The 19366-nt window shown below is 36.1% G+C and overlaps 1 protein-coding gene across 3 annotated transcripts; it reads left to right on the top strand.

Annotated features, from left to right (window-relative positions):
* The first annotated feature begins 210 nt into the window (after positions 1 to 210).
* Positions 211 to 18828, top strand: LOC135671768 (ubiquitin C-terminal hydrolase 12-like). 3 transcript variants are annotated; one of them, XM_065179959.1, is made up of 32 exons: positions 211 to 395; positions 676 to 739; positions 949 to 1096; positions 1217 to 1374; positions 2241 to 2506; positions 2582 to 2800; positions 2886 to 2994; positions 3081 to 3196; positions 3922 to 4020; positions 5276 to 5385; positions 7712 to 7783; positions 8698 to 8776; positions 8866 to 9012; positions 9086 to 9166; positions 9270 to 9389; positions 10377 to 10499; positions 11753 to 11830; positions 11998 to 12086; positions 12321 to 12429; positions 12976 to 13044; positions 13126 to 13236; positions 14513 to 14568; positions 14670 to 14847; positions 14943 to 15044; positions 15136 to 15207; positions 15334 to 15399; positions 15940 to 16005; positions 16192 to 16278; positions 16898 to 17014; positions 18032 to 18106; positions 18171 to 18257; positions 18379 to 18828. In XM_065179959.1, exons 1-32 carry the CDS (start codon positions 366 to 368, stop codon positions 18418 to 18420), a joined length of 3345 nt encoding a protein of 1114 aa, XP_065036031.1. In that variant the 5' UTR covers positions 211 to 365; the 3' UTR covers positions 18421 to 18828. The 3 variants fall into 3 exon arrangements, with proteins under 3 accessions (XP_065036031.1, XP_065036030.1, XP_065036032.1); XM_065179958.1 differs by having other exon boundaries at positions 231 to 395; positions 7712 to 7786; positions 18379 to 18562; XM_065179960.1 differs by lacking the exon at positions 211 to 395 and adding an exon at positions 512 to 563 and having other exon boundaries at positions 7712 to 7786; positions 18379 to 18562.
* Positions 18829 to 19366: the final 538 nt, after the last annotated feature.

The following is a 19366-nucleotide window of genomic DNA, read 5'->3' as shown; positions in this document are numbered from 1 at the left end:
TAATTCTGGGTTTCATGCAATTACGAAGTGCTGATTCGTAATTATGAAAGAGCCACGGTGTTTTACATGACTGTTCCGCACCCATGCTGCCACCAGTTTTTCATTAGCTGTTGTCTTCTGGGTCCCGCATAAAAGTAACCAAATTTCCCCTCATGCCCTCCACTAGAACTTAAACCCATCGACCGTCGCCTTCACCACTTTTGTTTTGGCTTTCGTCGCTCGCTCCAATAGAAGTGCTGGGCTCTTCTCTGCCCTCCGCCTCCTCCTGCTCCCGTTCACCGCCTCCGATCGGATCGGATCCTTCTTCTTCTCATCATCCTCCTCCTCCCCCTTCCCCGTCGACGCCATCTGCGGGGCCACTACTCATGACTATGATGACCCCGCCACCTCTCGACGTACGGTTTTCCCAATCCTCATCCCTCTTCCCGTTCCTCCTCGTAGTCCTCGATTCGCTAGCTTGAGGCGGCGCTCTGCTCTCGTTCTTCACCCGTTGGTTTCGTGCGTCCTAGTGAGGTTCACGTCGGCTTTAGGGTTTGGAGCGTGGCCTGGGCCCCACAAAGCGGGTTGGATGAAGATGCCCATTAACCCCACTGTGGCTTCTAGGGTGTTCTTTCGATCGCAGTGTTTGTGGTTTTTGCTGGATCTGAGCGCTGATCTGTGCCTTGGTTTTTGCAGCAGGAGGAAGAGGAGATGCTGGTTCCGCATCAGGAGCTCACTGAGGGACCCCAGCCGATGGAAGGTAACTGTTCTTCGTGATGGGCATTGGGGCTCTTAGTTGATTCGAGGTTCCGCCCCTTTAGCATTGGAAATTTGTGATCTTGTACACTTGTGCTGATTGGAAGATGTGATTTTTTAAAAAGTTATTTTGTGTAATCGCTATTTGATCAAGTGATGGTTTAGGGTTTTGATGACGATATCTTCTTTTGCCTCACATTCTTTTTTGGTTAGTTACACAAACTGAGACGGCGACTACGCCAGAGAATCAGCAGGTGGAGGATCCTCCTCCATTCAAATTTAGATGGACCATTGAGAATTTCTCCAGGTTGAACATCAAGAAGCTCTACTCCGACATTTTCTATGTTGGAGGGTACAAGTGGTGAGCAGATATTTGTAGTCCTTTTCCTGCTTCCATTTTGTTGGTACACGATTCATCCCATTTAGTTGGGACATGCCATCAGATGAGGTTAAGTGCTAATGCTTGCATTAATTGTTATAGGCGGGTGCTGATTTTTCCCAAGGGAAATAATGTGGACCACTTGTCCATATACCTGGATGTTGCTGATTCTACTACCTTGCCATATGGGTGGAGTAGATATGCACAGTTCACACTTGCAATTGTTAATCAAATTCATAGCAAGTATACGATAAGAAAAGGTATTACGTCTCTTATGTCATTACAACTTTTATCATTTTCTTGCAGCATATGGTTGAAGTGTTGTGTGGATGGGCACAAGAACATGATATGGGGCACATCCAAGTGCACAGTTTGGCAAGGAGGCATAATTAAGTCATGAGTGCATAGGATAAGAATATTTGAAAAGACAATAAATATAATACTGATGTTGTAATGTTATGAGAATGTAAAAGGAGGGAAGTTATTTTCATCAGAAGCCTGAGAATCACAACAGCTTTGTATTGTTATATCATAGAAATAGTACAATAAAGAGTGATGAGTATCCAACCTGCAGGTATGCATGTCTTGGTACAGATTTTGGGTGGATGGTAGAGTCCATGTGACTCTGGAATTTTGATGGTTCATCCATACTATGGATGTTTTTCTTTTTTACTAAACACTAATATGAGCTGCTTATGCTTTGCTTTCAGAATTGTTCCCATCTCATATCTTTCATAAACCTTTTTATATTCTGTCACTCTACCACAATCTTGAGCAAACTATCGTCATATTTTGGGCTCATGAGTATCAGATGTCTGGCCGACACAACCACCACTAGTAACAGCATTTTCCACGAAAAAGTATCATGCATGTTTTACTTCCACCACTTGTCGAGACACATAAATAGGTATAATGGCATAAAAGATGTCTTAACAAGGATGACACTGATCATTTGTTGGGACATACAATTCACAAGCTTGAACTTCTTTTGTTAGCTAAGCTATTTCTTTATGTGGTTCCTGCATAAGTAACACTTGGAGGAAAATTTCTAATTGCTCGTGTCAAAAAAATGTCTATGGAAACTTTTGATCTTTTGGTACTTGACCTCTATCCTTTCTCTCTGCAGAGACACAACACCAATTTAATTCACGAGAAAGTGATTGGGGTTTTACTTCATTTATGTCTCTAAGTGAACTCTATGATCCAAGTAGAGGATATCTTGTCAATGATACATGTGTAATTGAAGCTGAAGTTGCTGTCCGTAGGTTGATAGACTACTGGAGTTATGATTCAAAAAAGGAAACGGGTTATGTTGGTCTTAAGAACCAAGGAGCTACTTGTTACATGAACTCGCTTCTTCAGACTCTGTATCATATTCCATATTTCAGAAAGGTAGAACTGACGGCTTATGTAATATCTGTCTGATCAACTTGTTCAGTGATTAATTGTTTGAATCTCGTACTGCAGGCTGTTTATCATATGCCAACGACGGAGAATGATATGCCATCTGGAAGCATTCCCTTGGCTCTTCAGAGCCTATTCTATAAACTTCAGTACAGTGACAACAGTGTCGCCACGAAAGAGCTGACAAAATCTTTTGGATGGGATACATATGATTCTTTCATGCAACATGATGTTCAGGAACTTAACAGGGTTCTTTGTGAAAAATTGGAAGACAAAATGAAGGTTTAAAAGATGCTTTAAAAGGTTTTTCTGTTGATCCTTGCCTATCCTACTTGTCAAATTATTGTGTTTCCAATTTTTGTATCAGGGAACTGTTGTTGAGGGCACAATCCAGTATTTGTTTGAGGGACATCACATGAACTATATTGAATGTATTAATGTAGACTACAAATCCATGAGAAAAGAGTCGTTCTATGGTACGTAGTCACCATGAGTGTGCAAGTTTTGGACTAGACTATCATTTTCATTACTTTTAATTCTATCTTGGCTGCATTGTTTATAGACCTACAGCTAGATGTAAAAGGTTGTCGGGATATTTATGCTTCATTTGATAAGTATGTTGAAGTTGAGCGGCTTGAAGGAGATAATAAATATCATGCGGAAAATCACGGCTTACAGGTATGTTGAACCTAACTGGTAATTTTGCAGCTTTATAGTATAGGCATAAGTGCCTGATCTCCAGAGTTTATCTTGCTTTGGATCTACAGGGGCTTTCTTTAGTTTGATCTTGGTCTATTTTTTTTCTTTACCTTGCATATTAACATGATAAGTGCTGGCATTTTCATTCATCTACTTTTTCTTACGAGAAAGAGCACTAGATTGTGCTTGGAATATTAAGTTTTAGATCATTCTCACCATCATATTATCTTTCTACTGCTCTATTATTGGGTGAATTGCATTAGTAACTTTTTCTTGCTTCTTGTATAGGTTTGACCATGACAATAGTTATAATTTCATTTAGGCTTTATGGTATTTTTTTCAAGAAACCATGAATTCTAATATTTATTGCTAATGCATAAATGGCCATGCTTCACCTCCCTTCACACCTAACGGAAATGTTAGTGCTTGGGCCACCTGCCATGAACATTATTTTTAGCAGAGTACATATTTAACATCTTTTCATTTTGATAATTAGTAGCTGACATTTGAAATGTGTTAATTTTAAATTTCCTTGAAGGGTTTAAACAAATTAGGAAAATTAACTTTATCTGATATATTCACAAATTTAAACCATTAAAGCTATATGGTATTCTCTTATAAAATAAAGCATAAACCGTAGTCTTTTGAATTTCAATTGGTCATGAAGATTTTTTTTCATGATTCTGTTATTGTTATTCTCTCAGGACGCTAAGAAAGGTGTTCTATTCATTGACTTCCCCCCTGTTTTACAACTCCAGTTAAAGCGCTTTGAATATGATTTCATGCGGGATACAATGGTGAAGGTCAGTAATACTTTAATACTGCAGAATATCTTTTATCAGCACTCGAAATTTATTTTATTTTCTCTTTCCCTTGGAGAAGATTTTGCATTTTTGGCTTTTGCCTCATTGTTATTGAAGATGTTTAAAAAAATTTAACTGTACTGGGCAGAAGGATTGGCTTTTGGGCATTAGATATTAATCATTGACCCTGTTCTTAGTTCTGTTTCCATGATTCTCTCTGACGTGTTTTAATAACTAAAAGACTTCCTTTTTTCTTGGCAAAACCAACTTCTTGACTTGGTAGGCCTAAATCTGAATTTTCGACAGGATGCCCTTATTGGAAACTTGGAAGAGTGAAGTGTGAAATTGGAGGGCTGACATTGCATATTTGCCTGTTAAGAGTGTCTGTTATAGATTAGCAAAGTTTTCAATCTTTAACTGGAGGCTGTGGTGGAGCAGTTTGATGATTTTTTGGTGTTGGAGCAGTTGGTTATTTAGTTTAGATTGTTTTGGACTGTTGTCACAGTATATTGATAGTATATGTGAGAACTTCTGACTAGTTCTACAAAAGCTTTATTGCCTCTTGTATCATAAAAATAGGAGATTTCTTGTGGGTGAAATCAATTCTTATAATTTAAGGGGCATAAACATAATTTAAGGGTGAGTTCGCTGAAAAAAAAAATGCTTATGTCTGAATGCTGACGCATACTGAGATTTGAGAAAAGCCTGAAAAAAGGTGTAACGGGTGGTATTGGCCCTGAACCAGATGATATAAATCTTGTACTGGGTGTACCACCTGGTTTACCCTGGTCCATCTACTGATAGGCTATCAGACTTGTGAATACCACTTGTGGTCAGTCTGCTGGTAGGCTATCGGACTTCTAAACACCACTAGTACTGAACCGTATTGCACTTGTTGATTTAAGAAGTCATAATGAAATTGGATAGCTTAATAAAATTTCTGAAATCATTTTCTTGCAACGAGCAACAATTGGGTTGAAGCAACTAGCGACAAATGAACCCGTCGATCTCTTGTTTCTTTTTCATTCTTCTTTTTGTTTTTGTGATGAAATACAAATGTTATGCAGTGGATTTGTATGTTTATATTAACCTATTAAAAGATATATCCTCTGTGTCTGCACATAATTGGTTTCAATTAGCCTGGCCTTCTGAACCATTTTGAGAAGTGACTCCCAATTTTGTCTTTGCTGCCAAGGAAACTTGTGCATGGATGGACCTCTTTCACATTTAAAACCAATCATTCCTTGAAATGCAGATAAATGACCGTTATGAGTTCCCACTCCAGTTGGACCTTGATAAAGATAATGGCAAATATCTTTCTCCAGAAGCGGACAGGAGAGTTCGCAATCTTTATACTCTTCACAGGTAACATTTCTCTCTTTTAGAACGAACCTGGGGATATCCATCTATACAGTCAATACTCAGGGGCTTATTTGTTTTGTAGCTGCATGGAATGAATGTTTATTGTTTTATTCTCTTTTTTGATTTATTTTGTAGATTTGGTTGGTTTTGAAACAGTGGCTAGAGTTTTGCTGCTAGCTATTGTGTTGTTTTTTGTGGGACACTTGGTTTTGTGGAATGCAAATGCACTTCTTCATTGCACCATAAGCCTGCAAGCTGCAATAGTTCTTTCACATGCTTGTTCTAACTTGTGTGTCATAGTGAATTCTAGATGGTTTAGATTGTAAGTAAACTACAAGAATCTGTTTTCACTTTGCAGAGTTCACTATTGTCTGTTTTGCAAGGTTTTCTTACTTTGCTTTACAAGTATTCATCTGGTTATAATTTTCCTCAGTTGTATTATGTTGAAAATAGTCTTATGTTCAAATTAATAAATAAATGAAAAAAAGAGAACTACAGAAGAAACAGTTTGCAAGCTTTCTCAAGACTGATTCTATATATTCTGTGACCAATATGTATTGTACTGATTATGTACTGGTATGTGCCGACTGTACTGATGCATACAGACACTTGAAAAATTTTATATTTGTTTTCGTAGTGGAATACCATGCTATGTCATACATTACCAACTACCATTCTGGTCTTACGCTCAGCTAATTGTGAAAAGGGTTGGTATTTAAATCCTTTTTGTGATATCTTTTTTATACCAGGGGTTGAAAATTACACCATTCATAAATACTAGGGTTTAAAATCTGGTCATACCGATTAGTACCAACTGTCATTTATTGGTCTGACCATAAACCTGTGAGTGGGCCACTATTTATCATATGTTCTGATTCATGCTAGGCTTACCACTTGGTATGGTTATCTTAACCATGGTTTGCAATACCGTACCATACCACTCGATACGGGCAGTACGTACCGGTCTAATAGAGGATCGATATGGGTGGTACATCGGTACACCTCAGTGTACCATATATTGGTATGCTCAGTACAACTTGGTATGTATTATACTAACGGCTGATCGGTACACCGGTATGGTATGGTATTCAGAACCTTGATCTTAACGTGTATACCATTCAATTTTAGTAGTTACTGTTGTCTTCTCATTAGGGTCGTTTTTTGACTCTCTGCATCCTTTGCATCTACCTCCTTCTCCGCCTTCTCCTTTTACCTCTTCTTCGTCCTCTGCCTTCTCCACCCCCTTCATCAATCCTCCTCTTTGTTCTTCCTCTTCTTCTCTCTGGTCCAAGTGGTACCGACTTGTACCAAGTGTCGGTACCAGTGATTGCAATTTTGCCATTGTATGGATATTTTTAAGCAATGCAAAAGGACAAGACACGAATATCTTTATGTAGCAAGATGTTGTTTCATTTTGTTGGTGGAGGAAGAAAATATAAAAAGCTCATCAACATTGCCATTGACCAGAGGGCAATCATTGGTACAATGGTAAAGTTGCTTCTTTTGCTATCAGGTGACTCGAGACCTTGTATCGGCAGGAGCCTCATGCATTCAGCCATCCTATTTTTAACATTGTCCTGGAACTATTACCACTAATGAACTTTGTGCAAGGTCCTTAAATATCCCATTCTGTACCTAGATTGGTTATTGAGGCTTAGTCATCATTTATATAAAATCATTTCAGCATTTCAGCTCTTGAGATATGTAAGTATGAAGTTGTCAGCAGTGTAAAGCTTTCAGTGCTGACCACTCTTGGAAGACATTTTATTCTTTTGAATTTGCCAGGTAGAAATCCTATATGGTATGCAGTTCATGAGAATGGCATGACTCATAGATTACTAAATCATGTTGAAACTTTCCTTGCAAGAAATGTTAACATAATATCTGATAACATAAATTTTTTGAACCAATATCAACTGTCTCAGCATGCAAAAGCTATGTGGAAAGATTGTAATTTGAGCCAGGACCAGCTCTTCCTTTCTCCATTACGACATAGGGCTTTTTTTTATGATTATGTTGGTCTATATTTAAGATTGTTTGGCCAATATCAAAAGTTATAGTTATTTTTATGTCTTTATGACAAAGTCTCGATTTAGTCACAATTGTGAAAATACGATAAACAGATCTTGGGATATTGTCAATAATCACTGTTTGATCATATTTGATTGTAATTAATTACATTAATTGATACTGTCTGTAATCATCTGATATGAAATAACTAGTCATGAGGAATAGTTTTCTGCTTTGTTGCTTGCTTGGACAATAAAATTGCTGAATGTGGTTCATCTTAAAATGATATGTTGATGTGTTTGTTTTTGTTTGCTTGCAGTGTTCTTGTTCACAGTGGTGGAGTGCATGGGGGACATTACTATGCTTTCATTCGACCAACACTATCAGATCAGTGGTATTTGGCCTCCACATATGTATTACATGAGCGTTGCTGTTGTGTTTGTGGTGTAAATAATTAAAAAGAAAACCTTAAGCAGCCACATAGTGTATATATATAAGGAGTAAAGACATTACTAATTTGCCTTTGTTTTCTGAATTATTTTCAGTACCAACAGTTATTAGTTTATAATCTATATGCAAGTATTAGTTAAAGGTGATTATGTATCTTACTTCAGTTGAGGCTTGAAGTTATCACATTTCAAATTAAGTGCTGATATCCTCACATGAAGGGCCGTATCCCAGCATTATAATTTTGATTAGTTTTATTGCCATTAAACAACGTTTAAGCAATGTGCTGCTAAATTTACTTGTTTGAGATTGTATATTAAGTTGGGTCCATATCATTGGCAAATAGCTTGAAGTGGTGCCCTAACCAGGAACTTGGGTTTTGTTACTATCTCCAAATCAGTCCAATGTATCATTGTCTGAGATTCTTGGCTAAAGATTTTTTATTTTGGTGTAAGACCTTTTCGATCTTTAACAAATGGACGTCTTCAATGGCGGAGTGTTCTGCATATCAGGATTATCCTGCTATTGATAAAAGGATCCATCTTCATACTATTGTTTTGATGCTGCTTAATAGGCTCATCAGTAGCTGATTATGTTTGCGCTTGTTTCATAGTCTTGTGAAATTATTTAGACCATGTAGCTTCTCTTTTCAGATAACTGTACTTGACAGGTTTTTGTTGTTTAGTTTTTGGTATGAGTTGAATTTTGCTCTCAAGTTGAACAGTTTGCATTTTTTTTCTCATTATATAATGCTTACCAATGGCTTGTGTGTGTTCTTGGTCCTCTTTTGATTGGATAAAATGCATGGTAAAAGGAAGTTTATACGCTGTGTGACAGTTAATAACATTTTCTTTTCAGGTTTAAGTTTGATGATGAGCGAGTGACGAAGGAAGACGTGAAAAGGGCATTAGAAGAACAATATGGTGGTGAAGAAGAGGTTTGACTTATAACCATTATTCTTTTTTATGCTTTCTTACATGATCTTTTATGTGATTTTTTTTAATTTGTACCACTTGTGTTTCACAGTTGTCTCAGACAAATCCTGGCTTCAATAATACACCATTTAAATTCACAAAATATTCAAATGCTTACATGCTTGTGTACATTCGTGAGAGTGACAAGGAGAAAATTATGTGTAATGTGGATGAGAAAGACATAGCCGAGCATCTGAGAGTAAGTTCTATAAGTGCAGTACACATTTGGTCTTTATCGGTTTAGTGATTAACAATTTAATATCTTTTTACAGGTAAGATTAAAGAGAGAACAAGAAGAGAAGGAGCATAAAAAGAAAGAGAAAGCTGAGGCTCACCTTTATACTATCATCAAGGTTTTTGATAGGGTTTCTGTGTACCATCTTTTGGTCAATTACAATGAAGCTTTTGTTCCCTTTTTACTAAAGATTAATGAAATAAGTTTTATGATCTATTCAGGTTGCTCGGAACGAGGATTTGGCAGAACAGATCGGAAGGGAAATATTTTTTGATCTTGTAGACCATGACAAAGTCCGGACTTTTCGAATTCAGAAACAACTGCCATTCAGCCATTTCAAGGTAAAAATGGTCAAGCTAGTCGAACCAAGTAGAAGTGAATAATTGTACTTTTTGAGATATTGATGTATGCATAAATATACGTGGGTGTCTCCTTCCAATATCTCGAGAAACTTTTTTATTTAATATGTTAAGTTGAATTTTGATTTTTGAAATTGATGCATGCATAAACATATCTAGGTGTCTTCTTCCAATCTCTCAAGAAACTTTTTATCATATTTGTTAAGTTGCATTTTGATTGTCTTTCCTATATGGAGTGTGAAACTGTATATCATACTGATTAATTTGTTGGAGGCTACGGGGACCCTTTTGTTTTAGAAGTTTATAATGCACTTTTCTGCTGGCTTCAGTCAATGTTACTTGAAGTCATAATAGGTTCTGGAGTAAAAGATGTGTTTTGCAAAATAATTTAATATTTTGGATGAACCAAAATGACAGGGAATATATCATGTAAAATTGAGTATTCATTTCAAGTAGCAAGGAAACAAGTCGTGCAAGTGTCCGATGTAGTCTGCTGTATTTGTTTTTGAGTATGTTATCTTAATACTCATTGTTATATGTATTTAATGAGGGCATTTTTATTTTCTGTTTACACCATGTCCTTTAGGTATGGCTTGTCAATTTCTTGCTATTTGTTACATACTTAATTGACCTGGTTTCTTCCTAACAAGGATTGTCACAAGAAGGTTCAATCAGTAGTTAGAAAAGCTAAACATGGGCATACTCACTTTTATGTGGCATAATCATACCTTCTGTCCCAACATCCATTATGGTCTTATATACCTGCATCAATATTGACAGAACATAATCAAACAGGCATCCCAGCTACCTCTACCTCGCTCAGTTCCCTTAATCGTGCTAGCTTCGACAATACTCATGATATTTCCATATGTCGTTGAGGATTTTGTTCTTAGTCCCAATAATAGTTTATTTTGTTGCCCTTTTGGTAATTTCTTGTTGGCATCAGTTGCTCAATAATTTACTTGGCAGGAGGAGGTGGCCAAAGAATTTAATATTCCGGTGCAGTTTCAGCGTTTTTGGCTTTGGGCTAAGCGGCAAAACCATACTTACCGTCCCAATCGCCCTTTAACACCTCAGGAGGAAGCACAATCTGTGAGTATTTATTTATTTTCTCAAGTGAAGGTATTTTTCTTTATTTATCATAATACACACTTTGCACTCTTCGCTATCCAGTTTTCTTGTACTGAACTGCTTTTAGCATTAAATTCTAATTTCAATACAAACCTGGTGTTTGGTCCAAATTTTCAGTGCATGTCCAATATATATATATATATATATATATATATATATATATATATATAGGTGTGTGTGTGTGAGGGTTCCATATAATGCAGCTATTATATGTACTCTGCTTTCATTTTCTTGAATATGGATAGATGTGTTTCTAGAACTGGAATTGGCAGTCATGACTGATGATTGTTCATTGCCTAATGGACTATTAATAAATTTGAATTTTTGACTGATTTTCAAACTTTAAGAAATTTACTGCTGTTTCGTTTGACCAAATAGCCTTGAAAATTTTAAGGGGTTTTGTGTCTCATATTAGTTTCATGCAGTAGGGCTGTCGTAAACAAAGTTGCCTGTAAAAATTTTAAAGGGTGACTCAGTCAGTTTAAGAAACCTTTTACTGCTAATATAGGATGGTTATCTGCCTTCGTCTAAAAGGTCTCGGTGGTGAGGCTTTAGGATCTAGATAAAAGTTTTGGATCAACACTTGTCTGTTTCTCATTGGGTTTAATGGTTTCTTTTGTGGTCAATCTATCATAAATGTGATGTTTACAAAGATTTCATTGCATCCATCATTTTGCAGTATCATAAGTGACACTTGGTTTTGTTTGTTGCAAGTATAACATATTATAGTTAAGTTTTACTTGCAACTTTCTCTTTTATTCTTGCAATCCTTCCTGAAGCACATATTAACTTTATCTTGCAGCATTTTTTCTATTTAATTTGGTAATTATACAGGCAACAGTCACAAATTTGTTCAAAATTAGTTTTATTTCAGCAGAAAAGGTCTCAATAAATATTGCTTCCTGCAATTTCCTTAATACATTTTTTTGGTCTATTTCCAGTTTTGTAGATTCCATCTTATGTATGAAACTGGTGAAGGCCATAGTTTGTTTTATTTTTTTAATATTTATTCATTTCATTTGTTATTAAATGTTGGTGGTTGCCTTCGTCTATCTCCTATGGATAATGGTTCCCTCTGATATCCATTTTTTTTACCTTTATTTAAGTTGCATGGAACTGATTATTTTACTTTTGCTGCCATTTCAAAGCTGTTTTATAGGTTTCATTTGGCTATGAAAAAACTACATGTCTTATGCATGCATTTGTATATATAGGTTGGGCAGCTTAGGGAGGTATCAAATAAGGCTCATAATGCTGAACTGAAGCTATTCTTGGAAGTAGAGCTTGGGCTGGTAATATATATTTCTGAAGTTTGTGCATTCCACATGCATTTTATCTTTCTAAAGCATTTTGCTTATATACTTCATAGTCCATATAAAGGGCAACAGATTTTAAGAACAGATTTGTGTGTTTATCATATTGTCTGGTGTAAGTTTTAGCATTAATTATGACATTGTAGGATCTTCACCCTCTTCCTCCACCACAAAAGACCAAGGAGGATATACTTCTTTTTTTCAAGCTTTATGATCCTGAAAAAGAAGGGTTAAGGTAACATTTATATGTCTTCTTGCTCATCCTACAATCTTGCTTGAATATTTCCAAAAAGAAAAGGGCCTAGCACACAAAGGCTCCTACCAATGTGGGGAATTGTACTTTATCACTTGAAACTTCAAAATTCCTAGTTGTAAAGGAGAAACCTTACTGTTGAGCCATAGCTTGCTCTCATATATTTTGCTTGATTAATATCTCATAGATTTTCATTTCTTTTGTTATCTAATGTAGATTTGTAGGAAGGCTATTTGTTAAGGCTTTAGGGAAGCCAATTGAAATACTCTCAAAACTGAATGAAATGGCTGGATTTCCTCCAAATGAAGATATTGAACTTTATGAGGTTAGTTTTTCATTTAAAGGATTCAATGGTTTCCATCAATTTTTTGTAGTGTTTAAGCATTTCACTGTTTCTTTTTAGGCATTATAAAGGGAATTGAATTTTGCAGTGAGATATATATAAAATCTAAAAAATCAATCTATGTATTAACTGAAATTAGCTTTGACCATATCTGTTGTCAACAAAAACAATAAGTTAGTGTGCAATCATTAACTATACCTAAGTAGAAGAAAGAACAAAGTGGAAAAGTCTATCTCAGCTTGTGAACTTAGCAAGGTAAAAAGTGAAATCTTGAACTTGCCATGCAAGTTCATGGCTTTTCATGTGAAAAATCTATGGATGCAAGGCAGAAGATGGCTATCTCAATCTTATGGAGAAATTCTATGCAGATTACGTACCAATATCTATGCTTTACTTAACTGAATAAACTATCTGCTCAAATAAGATATAGATATTTGTTTACATACCTATTGATAGTTTGAATCTATGACTATTATCTTTGTTTGTATGAATTAAGTACCTCAAATTTTATTATGCTGAAATTTTTAGGAAATAAAGTTTGAACCTAGTGTAATGTGCGAACACATCGACAAGCAGATCCCCTTTCGGTCAAGCCAGGTAAGTCTGATGCATTATATTTCTAAGAATAGCATTTCCTGTTCCTACATTTTTTTTGGCTTATCTGGACATTCACTGTAGCTTGAAGATGGAGACATCATTTGCTATCAAAAAGCTTCAACATTAGGGAATATAGATCAGTATCGATATCCTGACATTCCTTCTTTCTTGGAGTATGTTCATAATCGCCAGGTTGGTCTTTCTATATTGTACGAATGTGATTTCTGGCATCTTGGGAGGATATCATTCCATTAGAGGATTTTGTAGTTTTTGTTTCTTCAAAATATGAATACTCACGGTATTTATTAGAACATTAACTTTTGTCATGGATGGTTTTAATAAGCTTGTTAAGAAGTTCAACTCATATAGTGAATTTCTGTAATTTTTAAGGATCACACTTTTCTTTTATCAAGGTGCAATGTGTTTGTGCTACATTTATCTTAGTAATGTATTCTTGGAAAATGTTTTTCAAAGAAAGCAATGGATTAAATTGGGAAAAGGAAATAGTTGAGTAAATAAAGGAAGGAGTAAAAATAATTTCTAAATTTTCTGATTTGAGGGGACTAAGGTTTTAAATATTGGTTGCACATTTACTGATTTGATCAAACATTTATATCATTTTTTCCAATAATATCAGATAGTATAGTTTGATATACCATCCAGTATACCTGTATTGTACCTGTCTGACTGGCTGTTGAAACTGATATTAGACTGATATTTAAACTCTTGGGTGGGAGTTTGAGGTGCTTAACAATTGCTGAAAGTTAAAAAGGGATAAGGGAGGTTTTTCCAATGAACATTTTTAATAGGAATAAAGTTGATATACAACCTTGTAGTCTTCTACCAGATACTATTATGGGAAGATGCTTTTAATTTCTGCAAATGGTCCAGTTAGAACTTCGTTCAAATGGATCTCTTTTTCAACTTTAAAATTGGAGGATAGAATTTATTTTCTCAAGTTTAAATACTTGAATTTCATTGTTCTAGAAAGTGGAAATAACAGCACATGGATGTGGATTGTGTTTCCTGTATGTTGATAACAACATATGGTACTACAAACACCTGATTGTAGAGATAACACTAAGTTAATTAAAGATCCACAAATGGTACATCCTGTTTTTGTATATAAATTTGTGCCAACGTATGTTAGGTCATTTGGGATCTCTGAAATTCAGCTTAAGAGTAATTCTAATGCACTTAATTTAGTAGTATTTTTTTCTAATATTTCTTATAAGATTCTTCTTAATGATTCAATACTCTTCAGTTCTCAATTATAATAGAGAACTTTAATTATTTCTTGGCACTGTTGCACATTGAACTGTTGCTGAACTCAGTATGTTGGGTATGCTTAATATATTGTTCTGCTTTGTGGTTTTCTGTTATTATCTGATTCATTTACCATTTAAGTTCTGCCCTACCTTGAATTGAAAGTCTCGTACTTAAGACATTGCGCTATGTGATGTCATAGGTTGTTCATTTCCGATCATTGGAAAAGCCAAAGGAGGATGATTTTTCTCTGGAATTGTGAGTGCTTGTAACAACTGATCTTTCTTATAGTTCTGCTTGGTTAGCTTGTTTTTCTAACCTTATTTATTTTGATATATTATCATTTTTCACTTTTTAAGGTCAAAACTTTTTACCTATGATGATGTTGTTGAAAGAGTTGCTCGCCAACTTGGTGTGGATGATCCATCAAAAATTCGTCTTACATCTCACAACTGCTATTCTCAGCAGCCTAAACCCCAACCTATTAAATACCGTGGTGTAGAGCATCTTTCAGATATGCTGGTTCATTATAACCAGGTTGTTTAAATTTAGCTAAAAAAGTGATCCTAGAAACAATTTTTTAACAGAATTTTTTGTGATCTTATAAATTTTGATGACTTTGATTGACACAGACTTCTGATATATTGTATTATGAGGTATTGGATATTCCTCTGCCTGAACTGCAAGGTTTGAAAACTTTAAAAGTTGCATTCCACCATGCCACAAAGGATGAGGTTGGTTTTGACCTTGACTATTCTCTATTAATTTATTGTGCTTGTTTCCGAAGTTTTTATTGAAACCTATATATATTTGGTTTATTATCAGGTAGCAGTCCACAGCATCAGACTTCCAAAAAATAGCACTGTAGCTGATGTAATCAATGACCTAAAGACAAAGGTAATTTAATGACTTTGATGCAATCTATTGATGTTCTTCTAAATATTTAGTAACTTCAGGACATACTTGACTGCTCTTTTGGTTGAGCACAGTGGTAAACATTATCTAATGTTTTTTCCTGCTTAGGTTGAGCTCTCTCATCCTGATGCTGAGCTCAGGTTGCTTGAGGTCTTCTACCACAAGATCTATAAGGTGCCTTCCCTAGTCATGTATACCTTTAAGGACGATTGCTTATATATTTTGGTCTCACATGGTTGCTAACTGGATGACATTATAACCCTACATAAACAGGTTTTGAATAATTTCCATATTCATTGTCTTAAGTTGGTTCTTGAAGAGAACATAGCCTCACCTCCTTGCAGCAAGCAACCCTTATATTTACTCAGCTGCTACTTTTAGGATTAGGGCTAAAGTCAAATATGCTTTATTGAAGCTTGTTCGGTGGAGAAACACTTGCTTCTGATAACTCAGTATATGACCTAATATAAATCATGTGCTTACATGTTAACATACCTTTGACTAGCATGCACTAGTCATTTGACCAATATTATAGTCAAATTTTATCCTATCAAACTTTAGTGCACCTATTCTTTCTACTGCAACTATCAACTTAAGAATCCTATTGAGGCAGAATCATTTCTGAGGCTTCATTCTTTTGAGTTTAGGATATTTTGATACTCGAATGGCTTTTATTTTTATTTTCTTAATCATTATTTCTTGTGATCCATACAGATTTTTCCACTTGGTGAAAAGATTGAAAATATTAATGATCAATATTGGACTTTACGTGCGGAGGAGGTGAGTTGCCATTTTCCCCAGGATGTTATTATAGCAGATGTTTTGCTTTCACAAGGTTTTTGTTAGGCTATTTGTTTTCTTCTGCCCTAGCAGACCTGTTATAATGACGGCCAATTTAGGAGAATTTGCTATATTCATTGGAAATCTAAGATATCTTTATCTAAGAAATTATTGGTATGTCTGCAGATTCCTGAAGAGGAGAAAAATCTCAGTCCTCATGATCGCTTGATTCATGTCTATCACTTTACAAGAGATCCTAATCAGAATCAAATGGTAAATGCTTATTGGGCTTAGTTGATATTTTGCTAATTCTTGACAACCTGAACCAAATTTTAGATGTATATTTGGTAATAATTTTAAGGTGTTGTGCTTTATGTTCTGCTATGTCAACAAAATTTCCATGCTCTTTTTTTAATCATAAATTATTTCTTCAAAAGAACTTAAAGGATTGTTGAGCCCTGCGCCAAGAAAATGCATCATCATGCCTGTCCATACCAGCCATGTGCTATGGATGCAAATTGAGTCATATTTCTTTCCAGATGGCATTGCTATCATCATTTGTGCCATATCTTGCTTGCACTATGTATTGCTAGTATCAACACATTCAACACACCCCTCGATAAACTGATAAACCAGCAAGTCATTTCTTGAAGACACCAAAACTAGCATTATTTTTTCCATCCAAATTGTGATGTTTCAGACTCAAATAATTTCTTTCCTTGATGCCAATCAAGGATTCATGATTTTTCTTAAACACTTGTCCTTGTTATTTTATGAATAAGTCTAATTCGTTTTTGTGCTTTGTGGATTTGAAATTTCAGTTTTTTTGGTTGGTTTCAATTAAATTACAACAGATTCGACTTAGAACTCCATGTTTATTGTTCCTTTGCAGCAAGTACAAAATTTTGGGGAGCCTTTTTTCTTGGTTATTCGGGAAGGAGAGACTTTAGCTGATGTCAAAATGCACATTCAGAAGAAACTGCAAGTTCCAGATGACGAATACTCGAAGGTACTTCTTTTTTTATTATTGTGATCCAGTCTTCATTAATATGTATCTTGTTTCCATATATGTTTCGGCACTGTAATTTTTGTTTCACGACAATAAGATCAGCAGTATATTACTTCTTCAGTAGATTACCACCACAACCAACGCCATATAGCTCCCCTCCTGTTGTCCTCGCCTTCTCCTCCTACTCCTCCCTCATCCCCTCCCAAACTGACAGCCATCACACCCTAACCCTCCTCCAATAGCTCCCTGCACCGCCTCCTCATACCCCGAATGTCAAGACCTGAGTCTGATGAGTTAACTAGCCAATAACTCCATTTTGGTCCTTCAACCGTGGACCAAAATGCTTAAGCGGGAGTTAACATAGTACACTCATCAGGCCCATATAAGTCAATCATACACATTGCCTACTTCCGATGTGGGACTAATGAGATGCTACAATATCCCCAACTCAATTAGCTTGACGTCCTCGTCAAGGCCCAACATAACCCAGATCGAACCCTAGCATAGTGCATGTGAGGTTTAACTCAGTGGTGGCTCCACGTCGTGATGAGTTTTCGACTCCATCCACAGGTAGTCCTTTCCTACTCGAGCCCTCTCACCTTGCCCAAATGCTAGGTCGGCTCTGATACCAAATGTCAAGACTTGAGTCTGATGAGTTAACTGGCCAATAACTCCATTTTGGTCCTTCAACCGTGGACCAAAATGCTTAAGCGGGAGTTAACGTAGTACACTCATCAGACCCATATAAGTCAATCATACACATTGTCTACTTCCGATGTGGGACTAATGGGATGTTACACTAGAACCCTCTTTTGTACCTTATATTTTAATCATGGAAGAGCAATAGCAGAAAGAAGCTATGTTACAAATATATACTATGTTATTTGTCCAGCCTTGAAACTTTATGATGTTTCAAAGGGAGAAATATTTTCATTTACATGTGGCTTGTGTAACTTAGTCATCTTTAGTTAACATACAACTCATCATGAAATCTGACATCATCATTTGTTAAATCAGTGGAAATTTGCTTTTGTATCACTTGGCCGTCCTGAATACCTCCAAGATTTGGATGTGGTGTCTAACAGATTTCAGGTATGCATATTTTGGTCCTTTCCAGCCAGTTGTTTCTTTCCCTAACTTGGTTCATTTGGTTCAGAGGAGAGATATTTATGGAGCATGGGAGCAGTACCTTGGATTAGAGCACCCTGACACTGCTCCAAAAAGGGCTTACACAGTTAATCAGGTAAAGTGACTGCAATTGTTCACATTTGTGTTAGACATATAGGTAGCTTAGCTTTTCCATTTTCAGGTCTATCAATCATTTAGTAGCTACATTTGGTCTTTTGTTCTCTTCTTTCCTGCAGAACCGCCACACGTTTGAGAAGCCTGTGAAAATCTACAATTGAGAGCTGGATGGATCTCCTCCCATGGCATTCAATTCTGTGGCCTCACTAGAACATGGGTATGAGAGAGTGTTGTAGATCTTTACAACAAATGCAGAATAGCGAGGTGGGGTGGCGGGGATTCACGACCAAAATTCTTGTTGCGGTGTGACATGCAACACTGCTTGCTCAGAACACTCGGGATGATGCTTGATCATGAGTTCTTTAGACAGCTCAGCCTCTTTTATAAGTTTTCCTTGTGCTGTTTTCTGATCAAGCCCTCTGACAGGTTTCCTTCTCTTTTATCCAGTGTAATTTAGTACATGAGATTTTGGATTGGAGTGGTATATAACGGGTATAGTTGGTGTCTCGAACATTTTTTTTCCACTAATTATCCCTGCCTTTATTATATTTCCATATTTTTCCTCTCTATCTTGGTCTTGAAAAGAAAATCTGGGGTTGTAAAATGGGGATTATTTGGTGTAACTTCTTTTCCAAGTCCCTGTAAAAGAAAGACAATAGTTGGAAATATCTTTTCATAGATGTTCAGAACTTGTATACAACTCTTTTTTTCCTTCTTTTCATTTGGTGTTGGGAATCTTTTCTCTGGTGGCACCAGCGCCTTCAGCAGCATCCAGTTATTGGATGCACTTATGTATTAATTTTGAACTTGTACATGATCTTGAGTGTTATGATGCAATGCTAACTTTAGTGGCTCTTGCAGTGTTATAAATATTTTGGATTTGTGTTGGTGGAACTTGTCATCTCATCTACATGCTTGAGTTCATTCCGCATACTGCCTCCAAAGAGTGTTGCTCTAATTTTGCCATTGATGCTGAAACATCGGGCAGGGAACAGAGTTCCAAACAAGAGGTACTCTGTGCACCATACTCAATTCTTTGTTTTTATACTATGAACTTTGTTGCTTCTATGTTCCACATTGTTCCTTGAGTGTTGATTTGTTCATGAA

This window comes from Musa acuminata, chromosome BXJ1-4 (genome assembly GCF_036884655.1).
Source record: "Musa acuminata AAA Group cultivar baxijiao chromosome BXJ1-4, Cavendish_Baxijiao_AAA, whole genome shotgun sequence".
NCBI classification, from domain to species: domain Eukaryota; kingdom Viridiplantae; phylum Streptophyta; class Magnoliopsida; order Zingiberales; family Musaceae; genus Musa; species Musa acuminata.
This window is presented reverse-complemented; position numbering and strand designations above follow the sequence as displayed.